This window comes from Lissotriton helveticus, chromosome 3_1 (assembly GCF_964261635.1).
Source record: "Lissotriton helveticus chromosome 3_1, aLisHel1.1, whole genome shotgun sequence".
NCBI lineage: Eukaryota > Metazoa > Chordata > Amphibia > Caudata > Salamandridae > Lissotriton > Lissotriton helveticus.
In genome coordinates, this window is record NC_136061.1 from 657662665 (window position 1) to 657679118 (window position 16454).

Below are 16454 nucleotides of genomic sequence, written 5' to 3' on the forward strand. Positions count from 1 at the left end.
AGACCATCAGACAGGCCAGTTCATGGACCTGTTTCAGAAAGAATCTGAAAACCTGGTTGTTTCCTAGGATGTAAAACTAGTTCTTTCACTGCCTATTACGGGCTGGTAACGTGCTGACCATCACCATTTCTAAAAGCGCCAGGATACCCATAGGGTGACAGTTTTTGCGCTATATAAGTGATTTTTACATTACATCTATCGCCCTCCCTCTAGCTATCTTTCGCCCTCCCTCTAGCTATCTATCGCACTCACTCTATCTATTGCATCACCACAGCATCACTCAGGGGCACCACAGCATCACTCAGGGGCACCACAGCATCACTCAGGGGCACCACAACATCACTATGCGCCACCACAGCATCACTGAACGCCACAGCATCACTCGTCGCCACCACAACATCACTGAGCGCCAACACAGCATCAATCTGTGCAACCATTCAACAACAACTGGTTCAAATATTTTCTCTCAATGTTTCAAGCTTTATTACAAATGTCATAAAAAGATGTTAATATTTCACTTCTGTTCTTGGATTTTCGTCACAATAAAATACACTGAACATAATCTTCACAAAAGTTATTTACAAAAGTTTAAGCTATTGCCATTATAAATTACAATAACTTTTATTTAAGTATTAATTATTTAGAAAAATTAAAAGCCTTTGTAATATCAATACATCTAAGTCACATAAATACAAAACATGTTGCATTACAAATGCTATAGGTGTCACATTTGCAAACGATAAAAGTATTGGCATTGCAAATGGCAAAGCTATTAATTTCGCTATTTTCAAAACCAACACACGAAATAAAAAAATTTGTCATTTACAAGACCAATAGCTCAAACTTTCCTAATGCGAGACCTATTGCATTGCAAATGCTTGTTTCTTTTGCTTTCAGCACTCCGCCTTCAGCTTCATTTGTGTCTTCTACCTGTGAATCATGCTCCTCTGCAAGAGGTGTGGCGCCGCGGCCAGGGCGACTGACGCTGGAATCTGGGGACCACGGTTCGATCCCCGGCTCCGGCGGCAGGTCAGCCCAGCACCATGTGACTCTGGGCAATAGCTCGCTTAATCTTCCCGACGGCCCCCCAGCGCCTAGAGACCCTTACGGGTGATTGTGCGCTTTACAAATGTGGACTTTACTTTACTTTACTTCCTTCTCCTCCCCGTCAGTTTCACTTGTCTCTATCACTGTGAATGCTCCTGCTTCCACCAGGCACGCACACCATCAGTCGTCAGTACACACTTTCACCAGGAACACACACCACCAGCCGACAGTGCATGCTTCTACCAGGCACACACACCACCAACCGTCCGTGCACGCTTCCACCAGGCACACACACCACCAGCCGACAGTGCACGCTTCCATCAAGCACACACACCACCAGCTGTCAGTGCACGCTTCTACCAGGCACACACACCACCAACCGTCCGTGCACGCTTCCATCAGGCACACACACCACCAGCTGTCAGTGCACGCTTCCATCAGGCACACACACCACCAGCTGTCAGTGCACGCTTTCACCGGGCACACACACCACCAGCTGTCAGTGCACGCTTCCACCGGGGGCACACACCACCAACCGTCAGTGCACGCTTCCACCAGGCACACACAACACCAACCATCAGTGCACGCTTCCACCAGGCACACACACCACCAGCCCGTCAGTGCATGCTTCCACCAGGCGCACACACACCACCAGCCGACAGTGCACGCTTCCATCAGGCACACACACACACCAGCTGTCAGTGCACGCTTTCACCGGGCACACACACACACCAGCTGTCAGTGCACGCTTTCACCGGGCACACACACCACCAGCTGTCCGTGCACGCTTCCACCAGGCACACACACCACCAGCCGACAGTGCACGCTTCCATCAAGCACACACACCACCAGCTGTCAGTGCACGCTTCTACCAGGCACACACACCACCAACCGTCCGTGCACGCTTCCATCAGGCACACACACCACCAGCTGTCAGTGCACGATTCCATCAGGCACACACACCACCAGCTGTCAGTGCACGCTTTCACCGGGCACACACACCACCAGCTGTCAGTGCACGCTTTCACCGGGCACACACACCACCAGCTGTCAGTGCACGCTTCCACCGGGGGCACACACCACCAACCGTCAGTGCACGCTTCCACCAGGCACACACAACACCAACCATCAGTGCACGCTTCCACCAGGCACACACACCACCAGCCCGTCAGTGCATGCTTCCACCAGGCGCACACACACCACCAGCCGACAGTGCACGCTTCCATCAGGCACACACACACACCAGCTGTCAGTGCACGCTTTCACCGGGCACACACACCACCAGCTGTCAGTGCACGCTTTCACCGGGCACACACACCACCAGCTGTCAGCGCACGCTTCCACCGGGGGCACACACCACCAGCTGCCAGCGCACGCTTCCACCGGGGGCACACACCACCAGCTGTCAGTGCACGCTTCCATCAGGCACACACACCACCAGCTGTCAGTGCGCGCTTTCACCGGGCACACACACCACCAGCTGTCAGTGCGCGCTTTCACCGGGCACACACACCACCAGCTGTCAGTGCGCGCTTTCACCGGGCTCACACACCACCAGCTGTCAGTGCACGCTTCCACCGGGGGCACACACCACCAACCGTCAGTGCACGCTTCCACCAGGCACACACAACACCAACCGTCAGTGCACGCTTCCACCAGGCGCACACACACCACCAGCCGACAGTGCACGCTTCCATCAGGCACACACACACACACCAGCTGTCAGTGCACGCTTTCACCGGCACACACACCACCAGCTGTCAGTGCACGCTTTCACCGGGGGCACACACCACCAACCGTCAGTGCACGCTTCCACCAGGCACACACAACACCAACCGTCAGTGCACGCTTCCACCAGGCACACACACCACCAGCCCGTCAGTGCACGCTTCCACCAGGCGCACACACACCACCAGCCGACAGTGCACGCTTCCATCAGGCACACACACACACCAGCTGTCAGTGCACGCTTTCACCGGGCACACACACCACCAGCTGTCAGTGCACGCTTTCACCGGGCACACACACCACCAGCTGTCAGTGCACGCATCCACCGGGGGCACACACCACCAGCTGTCAGTGCACGCTTCCATCAGGCACACACACCACCAGCTGTCAGTGCACGCTTTCACCAGGCACACACACCACCAGCTGTCAGTGCACGCTTTCACCGGGCACACACACCACCAGCTGTCAGTGCACGCTTTCACCGGGCACACACACCACCAGCTGTCAGTGCACGCTTTCACCGGGCACACACACCACCAGCTGTCAGTGCACGCTTTCACCGGGCACACACACCACCAGCTGTCAGTGCACGCTTTCACCGGGCACACACACCACCAGCTGTCAGTGCACGCTTCCACCAGGGGCACACACCACCAACCGTCAGTGCACGCTTCCACCAGGCACACACACCACCAACCGTCCGTGCACGCTTCTACCAGGCACACACACCACCAACCGTCCGTGCACGCTTCTACCAGGCACACACACCACCAGCTGTCAGTGCACGCTTCCATCAGGCGCACACACCACCAGCTGTCAGTGCACGCTTCCATCAGGCGCACACACCACCAGCTGTCAGTGCACGCTTCCATCAGGCGCACACACCACCAGCTGTCAGTGCACGCTTTCATCAGGCGCACACACCACCAGCTGTCAGTGCACGCTTTCACCGGGCACACACACCACCAGCTGTCAGTGCACGCTTTCACCGGGCACACACACCACCAGCTGTCAGTGCACGCTTCCACCGGGGGCACACACCACCAACCGTCAGTGCACGCTTCCACCAGGCACACACAACACCAACCGTCAGTGCACGCTTCCACCAGGCGCACACACCACCAGCCGTCAGTGCATGCTTTCACCAGGCACACACCCCACCAGCGGTCAGTGCAGCAGGCAGGCTCTTCTCAGAGTTTCTTGGTATATATGTGTTCGATGCCTGGGAGGGAGTGGGTCTAGTCTCCTTAAACCATGCGGAGTATGCAGGTACAGTGCATGAACTCCTGTGTGAGTCAGTCATGCTGCTTGGGACTCACTCACTCCACACTTGTAAATTGGGCCTGCACCAGGCTTTTTGTCATTTGCAAAGTTCGGCTCACAGCTAGGCAACCACCACACCCCCAGGGATGACTGCTTTCTACAACCAGAATGGAAACTACATTCAGAGCAATGAAAACAAGTTCATTTGATGCAAAGAACTGTTAACAAAAACCATGTCCAACTATTGTAGATCTGGCAACTTAAACAAAACAGCAACAAAAAACAAACCAGCATTGGCATAGCCAATAGGTCTCGCTTTTTAGACACTATAAGTATTTAGCTATGCAGTACAATATCCTCGGTGCAACAACACCAACTGTTGCATGGCTAAACACTTATAAGGTCCCAAATGTGAGACCTAATGGCTATGCCAATGCTTGTCTAATATTAGTGTGTGTTTAGATACATGACAGTGGTCAAGTGGTGTAATAGAATGTGTTCAGGTAGCCAGCATTTTCCTCGCATCTCCATCCATGCATTGTTCTCTTAGATATTCAGTGCAAAACATGCAAGTCTGTTGCAGATCAAAAACAGTGGTATATGTGGTTTTGTATTGTAACCTCCTCTTGACATTAAGGTGAAAATCAAGGAATGAGCAGAAACCACGTGATAACGTTGTGACAAGGATGTAAATGAAATAAAACTGTAAAGTGCTTAGGGTTGTGTATTCCATAGGAGACCATGCAATTTCATGGTACTGCAGCATTCTATTGCTTTCTCACATTTTGGTGAAACTTGTAAACATTTTAACAGTAAGTCATAACAGGTAAAATTAAAGATCTGGAGTCTGTATTGTGCATGGAAAATTGCAGAAGCTAAGCTTTCCGATAAATTCTGCATACTTTTGCCATTTTAGCTAGGCTTCATCGGAGTGAAAATGATTGCGTTACGCAGAAACGCTTTGAAGCCTGACTTAAATGGGAATATTTTCAAACTTGCGGTGGGCAAGAAATTGAGAGGTTTTCGCACACCTAAAGTCCAACCGTGATTACAATGGACCTTGTCACAGGACCGCCGTTTGGGGGACTAGGATTGATGGCTATCCAAAACTTTTTAAGCTGTTACTGATCCAGCCACCAGATGGCAGGAGTTTGCAGAGGATGTGAATGTAAAGAAAAGCAAAAGCACCGTTGCACAAATTATTTTTTTTACGCCGGGGGGGGGGGCATATTGAATTGTGTTTCTTATGGTGAACTGGGGCAGGGGAATAAATGCTAGGGGACATTCCAACGGAAATGTGGGTGGACATAGAAGGGAAAAGGAGGCGAGGAATAATAAATTGTACCTGTTGGGTGTGGAGAAACGGTGCTAACGAGGGAGATGGAGCACACTGTTGTGGCGGGACTAGTCCCGTTTGTAGTGGAGGACCAGGAGGAGGGCACTACAGGAGAAAGGGGTGAGGGTTTTGCAATTGTAGCGAAGGATGGTGAGGTGACCCACACGCCAAGCGCAGACCCTCAGAGACGGGGTAAAACGGCAGTGAAGGTTGAAGTGATAAAGAAGGAGAGACGAACAAACTGGGGTTAGAGAGGTGCGCGAGCTTCGTGGAGGGCACCGCCGGGAGGGGGGGCAATCAGTAGGAAGTGGGTGATTGGGGAGCAGGTGAGGAGGGTGGGAGGAAACAGGACACTGGTGTGGAGAGAAGGGTGGTGAACTTGAGCTTGTGCTAATGTGTGCATGAATGATTGGGATTCTGAGGTAAGAAGAAAACGTTAACATCCGCCAAGGACGAAGCTGGTAAACTTCTACTCCAGACATGAACGCGAGGGGCTGTCTGTGGAAACGCAAGGAGATGAGACTGGGACTGGCGAATGAATAATTGTGTTGTTGTGCTCCCTATCTGCTGTGGTGAGGTAATGCTGGGAATGTATCGTGCGCTGGCCTTGGGAGCCGCAGCGGAATGTAGTCTGCAGGCGTTGTAACTTCTCCATGTGACCGCATCCGTTTCTCCCCCAGATATAAAGGAAGAGGACCGGGCGAAGGAGGACAAAACCGATGCCAAGAGGTGAGAGCTGGGGCCCCGTGCACGCACTGGCTGAACTGTCCCGTTGAATGGCAGCGGGTGGGGCGGTGCGCGGCGCAGGGGAGCCGCCGCGTGCGTGACCCGCGCTGCTGGGGGGAGGCGGCGATGTGAGGGAGACTGGAGGAGCCCAGGCCCCGTTTCACTCGCGGGCAGGTGGCCCGCAGTGCGGACGGAGGTTTCCAATGTACTGGCAGCTTACGGGTGAGCTGGAGATCTTGGTGTGAGTGGAAGCAGGGCTTTAAGTGGGACGGAAAAACTGGGGGGGGGGGGGTCTCTCAAAGGGGCGTGGTCAGTGTAATTAGGGGCGTGGCTTTAAAACACTTAGGTTACAAATCTGTGTTTAGCATAGTGTGCCGCCCCACTTGTATTTCGCCGTTTCTGTCATTGCATCCAGATATATGATACAAGTAACATCATATCTACCTCAAGTCAGGCAACTAATAACCATTGACAAGGCCAATAGTTCTAAGATAAATAAGCTGCAACCATGGCTTGTTACATAGAATGTTGAAAAAGCTTCAATTAAAGCCCTGGTGACCCTACCACAATGTTGCTGCTCTTGCGTTTCAGAAAGAGAAGGGAAATCCAGAAAGAAAATGACCCCTTAAAGATTTCCCTTCCCCCGTAACTCTCACCTGGCATGACGTCATGCCTTAACCTCCACTAGTGAGAAGTGAGCCGTGTGACCAGCGCACATCAATGGGCCTGCTGTCTCGAAATGGGTCTCTATCGGGCTGTTTTGGACCCTGGCACTTTTTTCCGGACTGCAATGATGACCGCAAACTGCTGTCACTGCAGTCCGGAAAAAAACGGACCTCCAGTGCCAGGGCTCAAAACAGAGCCCGATAGAGACCCGTTTCGAGGCCCCCTTAAAAAAACTACTGGTGCTCTGCACCGGTGAGACCCGGCCCACTTAAAGCCCTGAGTGGAAGGCGCGTGGTTCCAGCATTGAGAGTTAGGGTGGCATGAGAACAAGAGTGCCAGCCTATTTCTTGGGACTGCGGGTGGTTTCAGAAAAAATCAGTGTGAGAAAGTGGCTATATATATATATATATATATATATATATATATATATATATATATATATATATATATATATATATATATATATATATATATATATATATATATATATATATATATATATATATATATATATATATATATACTGGACCAGAATAAGGTACAGTGTGTATAGACTCCGCAAACCCCAGCGGAATACAGAGGCTAAAGCCAGGTGTGACCTTACTCTCTAAAGTGGTCGCTTGGTCGAGCAGTAAGGCAGTACCAGAGGACAGTGTAAAGCATTTGTTGTGCATACTCAGTCAGCAAAAGTTTTCACAAACTCAGACTGAACTCCAGGCCAATTGGTTTTTATATCAAAATATATAGTTATTTTATTTCTAGAACCAACAGGCATCAAAAATGTACTGTTCTCAAAATGAGAGGCCTCAGATGAGTACTTTGCAGAAAGGCAATAAACTTTGGAAAGACAATAGGTACAGGGGTTGCAGTAGGCAACACAATTCTACACACAATTTAGCATTGAACTCAATGGATTTCCTTATATATAAACACAAATGATTACTTTGTAGATTACTTTGGTAATCCCAGGACTCCTAGGTTCAGTCCTGGGGTCTAAGCTGAAACCAGTTTAGCAAAAACGTTTTAGGTATTGTAGTGATTTTTCAGGAATAAAAAGCCATTTTAAAAGTTCACACTTAAACTTTTCAACAGAAATCTGCAATGTTATCCAATGGGAGAAAATTCAGGTTGCAGGTAAAGTACGATCTTGTTACTTTTGTAATCCAGTACTGGTCTCCTGGGGCCAGCACTGGGGTCTCAACTCAAAACAGGTAAGTAATTACGTTTCAGTATTTCGTATGATTTTTAAAGAATATTTCTAGTTTTCAAAAGTAGGCACTTAGAAGAAATGTCATAGAAAAGCAGACAATGGATTCCTATGGAGAAAATACAGGTTACTAGTAAATCCGTTAGGGATTACTTTTGCGTTTCAGCACTGGGCTACAAGGTACAGTACTGGCTCCTCTCCTGATCGCAGGTGAGTATTTCGGAATTCGGATGATTTTATATGAATAGTTCAAGTTTTCAAAAGTAGGCACTTAGAAGATTTTTCGAGTCAAACCAGTCCATATTATTCAATGGCAGGTAAGTGAGTTACCGGTTTCCGGCCGAGTACTCGACTGATGAAGTTGTGGTTCTGGGCATAGACTCAGGGGTCCCCCAGGGTCAGGTAGGTACAGTTGGTTCACCCTCAGCGGCGCAGGGGTGGCCGGGTGCAGAGGTAGGTAGGCCCAATGTTATCCAATGGAGGACGGGGGCCTCCGGTTGGTGGCTGCTGGCTAGCAGGCCACGCAGCTGTGGGAGCTGGACTCCTTGTCACTTGCTCAGGGCAAAGGGGGAAGCAGGATAGGACAAAGGTGGCACAGCCAGCTGTTCTCGGGCGGCTGGGTGCAGGGTGCTTTTGAGCCGTCGGGCGCTCAATGTTAGCCAATGGAAAAGATCAAAAGGGAACAAAGGCTGCAGGCTCGGGGGCGGAGACTCCCCAGGGGCGACCAGCACGTCGAGAGGTAAGTTGGGATCTTGAAGCACAGGTAGGTACCCCAAAGGGAGGCACAGGTGGCTGTAGGGCAGTGGGTGCAGGGGTGTCTTTGGGTCTCGGAAATGATTACCCTCAGCTGGTCGCGGTTGGGGGGGCCCTGGTTCTGAGTCTGCAGGTGTCGTCTGGTTCGTCGAGGAGGGTCTTTGTGCATTGGACTTCGGGTCCCAGTCGCCGGGGGGGAAGTCCACGTGGTCTTGGATCACTCGGGCACGGGCCGGGTTCGGCAGGTGCAGAGTGGGCTGGTCCGGAGCTTCCTGGCTGGCACCAAGGGAGGGTTGTTGCAGCAGAGCCTCTGCTGATGGGAGTCCCAATCTTTAAGAGGGTCAAGGCAGGCAGGTCCTCTGGGTGTCCCAAGGTTACTGTCCGCAAGAATCGCCGGGATTTAGGCAGGAGCAGGTTCCAGGATCCACAGGCCGGTAGGACTGGGGCCAAGTCAGTTGTTGTCGTCCTGTTAGCAGCTGCGCGGCGGGTCTTCTTCTTCTTGATCTTCCTTCTTTTGGTATCGGGATCTGAGGAAGGAAGGTTCAGGGAGGCCCTAAATACTGAATTTAGGGGCGTTACAGGTAGGGCAAGGGCAGGGACCAATAGGTCCCTGTCCTGGGGTGGGTACACCCCTAGCCTGCTCCTCTCCTGTGGGAGGGAGGCAGGAGCATAGCTGGGATTGGGCAGGGCTCCCCATCTTTAAGATGGCCGGAGCCCGGGGTCGTGCTTCACCTAGTCTCCCCCACCTGAATGGTGGGTATGGCACAGGCTGGCACACCCTTCTTCCTGACGTAGTTTTTCCTGCCAGTCTTCCAGCCAGAGTGGGGGTCAGAACTGGTGGTGGCCAGTTGCTGGGTACAGCAAATGGTCTGGGGAAGCTCACAGAGGCGGCAGGCCTTTGAAGCTTCCCCCTGCCCATCCTGGGGGAGGAGACCTAGCACCTCGCCCAGGATGTGCATTGTTGCATGCCCAGGAGAGGGGGGCTCTCCACCAGGGGTCCAGCAACATGTCTGCTGTGTGGCAGCCTCTGCAGCCACTCAGCCCAGACATGGATTGTAGGTTACGTTTTCAGAGGGCATCTCGAAGATGCCCTCTGGTGTATTTTACATTAAATCCCACACTGACATCAGTGCGGGTTTAATGTGCTGAGAAGTTTTGTACCAAACTTGTCAGTCTTCAGTGTAGCCATTATGGTGCTGTGGAGTTCATAATGACAACCTCCCAGCACCATATACTCTTCATGGCATCACCACACTTAGTGCCCAGGAATGGCCCTGGGTACTGTAGGGGCACATGGCTCATGCACCTGTGCCCACACCTCTGGCATAGGGCACCCAGCTAGAGGGGTGACTGAAGTATGCCAGGGCAGTGGGTTCTGTGGGCATGGCACACAGGGTTGTGTGCCATGTCGACTCTTGGTTTAGTTCTGTACTTAGACACTCAGCCTGCAAAGGCAGTGTGTGGGTGTCAGGGTACAGGGCTCCTGAGGGTGGCACAATAAGTGCTGCAGTCCTAAGGGGTCTTCTCTGGTCACCATGCCCTGGGTACCTAGGGTACCATTTACTAGGGGCTTGACAGGTGGCCAGAGATGCCAGTTGGGTTTTAGTTTCAACACAACTTTTAGGGAAGGAACACAGGCCCTGGGTACCTGGTTGGCAGGGACCCAGGGCACACTCAGTCAAAGCACATCAGCAGTTCAGAAAAAAGTGGGGGCATACCAGTGCAAGAAAGATGGCACTTTCTCACAATCCGTGTTCTCATTAATCGGTGTGAGGGCGCGCGCGCATTATGTTTTGTGGTAATTACCCACAATCCATTCTGTTGTGGGACGCTCATTCGGTCTCCCTCCTCTGCTTTCCATCGCCCCTACGTGCCTTCTTTGCAAGGGCCACACAGGCCACCGCGACAGGGAGAGTAATGCTCTCTTGGGGAAACTGTGGTTTGCAAAGTACGCAGTGAAAGACAAAGGCCTAGCCCAGACCCTCACTGTTAACAGGCATTGACAAATCAAGTTATGGAGTTTTTTTAAACTGTTTTTTTTGTGTGTGTAATGTAGTCAGAACAGGTACAACTCAGACTACAGCAATGCAAAAGCTACCATAGGTGCAAGCATACACGTACCACTCCGGTATAGGCATCCCAGACTTACAGAATACTTAATGCACTCATCAGTGCAAGCTTCCCTTGTCCATGAGCATTTTCGAATTCATATTGCAGTGTATATTTGGGGAGTATCCCAGCTGTTTTTTGCAGGACACTCAAAACAATCATATGTTGACAATGTGCACTGGAGACTGACTGTTGTGTAGCAAGCCTTGAGTTGGAAGTGACATTTTGCTGTCTTTGTGGTTCTTTGCAGAATCCCATAGTACACAGGCACCAGTCAACACTTCATGTCCATGATTTGTGGTGCCATCTTGAGTTTTACTAGAAGTAGTTTGTTAAAGAGATTGCTGCTTTCCTCCATTTCCCTTCTGCCTACACTCTTGGGTTTTAGTTGAATACCCATCTACATACATTCACAACTGGACATAAGTCACTAGAGTGTAGGCCTGGGCTTAGTTCGCGGCGTTTTGCTATGCGGAACTCTGTGAAGTTACAAAAAACTCTGTGAAGATCTTCAAGTGGTAGAGTGCAGTGCAAACTGTCGTTTGTGCTGGTATTCCTGCGGCTCCAATATAAATTCTACCCGAGCGGCAGCTTGTGCTCGCGAACTTACAGTTTGCGATCGCGAACTTACCATTCGCGAGCAGGGAAAAAACTCTGCTGCACATCGCAAAGCAGAGTTTTCCGCACTCTGCGAACTCCGCGGAGTGCAGAAAACTCCGCGAACTGAGCGAAGTTCACTGCCCAGGCCTCCTATAGTGTCCCTGTCCTCCCCCCCTTTACCTGGCCCTTTTTAGGTTTTGCCTGGCGAAAAGATGCGCTCTGCGCATCTTTTTCGCGCAGGCGAAAACCTGATGAGAACTGTAGTGTGGCTTTGGGTCGGCCCTCGTCATTCATTGGCTGGCTCCAGAAATGGAGCCTAGCCATTGGACGAGGGGCCTGTCCGTCAATGCCGGACCAGATTCGGGGGCGTTCCCGAGATTCTTTGGCTTTTGCCGACGTCACGCGACGTCAGCCGAAAGCCGGGAACGCCCCCGAATCTGGTCCGACATGGATGAGTCACCGAAAAGGCTTCTGTTTTGGTGAGTGCTTTGTTTGCTGGGGCTAGGGGAGGCTCCCTCCCGCTACCCGTGTGTCCGTTCCCGCCTCCACCCCCCCCCTCCTCTCCGTGTGTCCGTTCGGAAGCCGTCGTTGAGAGTGTCTGCTGGTTTCAGAAAGTATGCCCCTGCCATTCGTAATGCAAAGCATGCAATTAAAACAATGACTGAGGAATTAGATGCCCATGCAAAGATAATTAATCTCACTAGTTGGGACCAAACAGGGAAAAAAGTACACAACTCCTTACCTAAGAGAACATTTGAAAATAGTGTGCTGCGTTTATCTAAAACGGGGCACTTTGCACTGTATTTTGACTCCGCCTTCCTGCCGAAGGGAAGCAGCCGTCCTTCATACAGCCAGGGCCGCGCTGGGATTGGCCCAGCCGGCCGAGCCTCCGCCGTGTCATCGGGAGGAGGAGGAGTGGAGAGCAGCAAGCAGCCAGCGTCGTCTGTCCCGAGGCAAGGAGGAGCCCCGGGGAAAGAGCAAGTCCCGCCTCGGCCCCGGAACGAAGTCCAGGTGAGTGCTTTGTTTGCTGGGGCTAGGGGAGGCTCCCTCCCGCTACCCGTGTGTCCGTTCGGAAGCCGTATTGTAAAAAGGGGGACGCCATTCAGCTGTCCGCGATGCACATAAACAGAAGGTAGGACTTCAGATGTTACCCAAGCGAATTATTGCTTTTTAAACGCAGTTTTTATTCCCGCAGTGCTGTAGCAAAGTAAGTCGCACGTCATGGGGAGTTTAAAAACATAAATGCAGCGAGGGTCGGCTCCCCTCGGAGCGGAGCTCACTCTGCCTGTACTGTGGGTCGGACCCGTGCGTGCAGGAGGCTCGGGAGTACAGGAGCCCCGGGGATCTCAGCCGCCGGCAGCGATGTGGTTCTGTCCTGGGGGCAGCTTTGGAGGCGGTCGGAGAGTTCTCCCCTTAGGACCTCTCGGAGGGGCAGCGAGGGTCGGCTCCCCTCGGAGCGGAGCTCACTCTGCCGTGTACTGTGGGTCGGACCCGTGCGTGCAGGAGGCTCGGGAGTACAGGAGCCCCGGGGATCTCAGCCGCCGGCAGCGATGTGGTTCTGTCCTGGGGGCAGCGGCGGCTGTTGGCAATCCCGTGGCCCGGCCTGCATCTCTGGGTGTTGGCGGTGCTGCTCTGCAGCCTCTCCCGGTGCCCGTTCCCGCCTCCGCCCCCCCCTCCTCCCCCCCCCCCGCTCTCCATAAGCCTTCATCGTGGGTGTTGTGCGACCTCTCCTTGCTATTGCCACGCTGTTTGCACTGCAGTCTTGCTCGAGAGCGACGAGGACAGATCACGATGACAAAGGCAATGCAACAACCTCATAATTATAGGGGCACTGTCAGTTTTAGTGTTTTTGTCACTGCTGCGATTATTACTGGGGCCCGGGGTGACTTTGATTCCGTCCCGTTGCCGAAGTTGGGGGAGGGAGGGTGGCTTAGGGGCCTTGCCTGATAGCGTTTGTTGTTGTAGGTTTCGTTTGTTGGGCAGCAGACAGTTTGAGGCTCTGCCGGGTGCGGCTTAGTTACTGGAAGTTGCAAAACAATGCTTTGGGAGATCGGATCAGGAAATGGCGCCCTGGCCTGTTTAGTTTATTAAAGAAGACCCCTTGAGTGTTAAACGCCCATTGGTGGCTGCTTTAGAGTCACTGACTGTAGGCTATGCCAGAGGAGGCCCTGCCTCTCCCTTTGGTACATCTGTGCTGTCGTGACTCCTGAGACAGAGTCAGATTGTCCGGCATTTTCTTTCCCTCCTCTGTACTTTTCTCATTCTCTCCCACTTACACCCTCTCACTTTCACACTCCTTACATCGCTCTCTCTTCTCTTCTCCCCTTCCTCTCCTCCTACCACTTCACCACCTCTCCCTTCCTATTCTGCTTTCGAGGAATGGCCGCATTACCCATCAGACCACGACAGTTCCAGGCACTGGCACTTATGTGCTAATGACAGGCTGTTTCCAGAATCCGGGCGTCTGCTTTCATACCTGTCGAGCACACCGCTGGAGGTGATTGTGAAAGCTCGTGCATCCGAGGGCAGTGACGTGACAGGCTGTATCCGGAAGCAGGGGGCTGCTTTACATTTCATATTTGCTGAGAACACCTCTGGGGTTGATTGTGAAAACTTGTGCATTCGAGGGCCAGCGACAGGCTGCATCCCGAGGCGGGGAGTCTGGCAGAGTTCCTGCCAATCCCCACAGGACAAACCAGAAAGGCAGTAAGGCACTTGAAAGAACTGCAAGCATGTACAAGCAGCACCACACAAGGTGCTTGCCTTTATCACAAAAATCTCGATAACCCCTCACCCCCTTAAAAAAAAAAGGCACATTAGAGGGTTTGCCGTTGTCCTTATTCATCTGTTGGTTAGAGAACCTGTGACTAGACAGGGCGTAGGGACGGTGCTAGTTCACTGGCTGCACCCAGGCTTGTGGCTGAACAGGCTCAGTGGCGGTCACCAGCAGAAGGAAGAATCTCTAGTAGACCAACACAGGGTAATCTTTTGATCCCACACAGCTTATAGGGCAAGAATGGCTCAGCAAGCTGGAAAAGCTGACCTTCAATCTGTACAGTATGTGTTTCCAGTAATAAGGATCCTGCGCAATCACCCATCTACTTTCAGTGCATTTTCTCTCTCAAGGGATCAACTTATGTTTCTGTGAAAGTGTTAATTTGTGGTGAAATAGATTGCACATTTCGAGCAACATCCATGGTAAGCCACTCTGCATCAACCTTTGGTATCAGGGCGCTATTAGTGACTGTTCTCCCTCAGTGACCACTTCCTGCAGGGTGTGAGTTATCGTAGTGACTGGACTACTGCAGCCACCAATTCCTGCATGGACAATGCGCTGCAGTGACCACAGAGTGACTAGCTCAGTGTCTACCTATCATCAGTAACTAGGCTGCTGCATTGTACCCACAATGACTCTTGTGTACACAACATAAACGCCCTACTAAAGGGACGCCATACATATCTCTTCTCAGCAGTCTCTCAAAAGGGGCCTCAGGGGGAAGAAACACAACTTTTTAGAAGGGAGGTACAGAATAGAGCTCACAACAAACTGATGTGATTGGGTTTCTGTGTAGTGTCGATTGCCTCAGTTAGGCATCTTCAAAGCACTATGAAATTATAGGCACCAAATAAAACAGTAGTGATATTAGCTATGTGAGAAGGCTGAAAGGGTTGGGTCACTTCTGCAGGATGGCTGGCAGTGGTACACTATTCTCTGCGGCGCTTGCACAACCCGTTCAACTATCTGTTGGGCTTTGGCAGGCGGTCGTGACATCGCAGGCGAAATCCAAATGATTACAATATGGGATATAGGAACGTCCCCCGGCTCCCATTGGCTAGCGCCATAAATGGAGGCTAGCCATTGGAAGCCTGATCTGTCCGTCAAGGCCGGACCAGATTCGGGGGAGTTACCGCGTTTTCTTCCCTGGGTCCTGCTATTGTAAATGACAATGCCATTTATTTATGTTAAAAAAAACATAAATACAAATAATGTCAAGAGCAATGCCAATAGCTCTAACTTTAACAAAGGCAAAACCATTGCATTGTAAATGCTTGTTTCAATGAATGACTTTTTGCATGAAGAGAGACATTTTCCATCTTTGGTTTCGTCCCTTTACTTTCCTTACTGAGTGGTTACTGGCTTTCATATGTTCAGTTTTGAGTACAGAACTAGGAAATGTACTTACTGTCTTTGCTTTCTGTATAGCACTTGAATATTATATGCCGTCTCTAAACCAAACTACACCTCATCATCCGAACCAAACCCTGAGTTTTTTAAATGCCAGTTGCTATTTCGTATTCTGTCTCAGCGAGTCATAAGCACAGCTAAGGTCAGAAACATAACGATGCACCTCGCTCTTCACAGATTTCTGAAGTGGCTTATTACAGTACAATACATAAAGGAGAGTACAAGACTGCTCCCTGTATAGAAACCACGATTGGCAAAACAAATAGGTTTGGTGTCATTGCCAACCTTTTAGCTTTCCCAAATCCTTGTTTCGCTTCCTTTTTTCTTACCCAAAACCTCTATGCTAGGAGAGCTGCTGGGTCCCCTTGCCCATATTAACAAAAATGCCTAAAATCTATATAATATTTTTTGTTAAAAAAAATAACAAATTTCCACAGTGACCTCTAGCAGTATGGTAACTTATTTTGTGTGAGCACATGTTCCTTACTAAAGTGCAGAATGCTGTCACTCTCATTGAAGAAAGCCAGTGGCTGAAGTCTGCTGACCCATTGTCACATGCTGCAGTGTGGGAGTAAGAAAAATGGGAATGACAACAAACTAATGGATGAAGAGCCTGGCTACAAAAACCCTACAACTGTAATATGTACGTTATTGGAATACAGTTAAGTTGTCTTTGCTATTGCCAGACCTATTAATAAAAAATAACAATATAGGCTCAGACCAAATAAGTTTACTGCAAACTTCAATTAACTCCTTCAGGCACCATAATGACACACAGGCTGAATGCAAAGGCTGAAGTGGGTCAGCAGGAAGAACACTGCCCAGTGATATGG

At 50.9% G+C, this 16454-nt stretch overlaps 1 protein-coding gene across 1 annotated transcript in view; it reads left to right on the forward strand.

Moving 5' to 3' along the window:
- HDAC1 (histone deacetylase 1) overlaps positions 1-16454 on the forward strand; it is a 143121-nt gene that overhangs the window by 119618 nt on the left and 7049 nt on the right. Inside the window, exon 13 of the mRNA XM_078680723.1 lies at positions 6055-6103. Within this exon, the coding sequence (XP_078536849.1) occupies positions 6055-6103 (49 nt within the window). The remainder of the gene's footprint in view (positions 1-6054; positions 6104-16454) is intronic.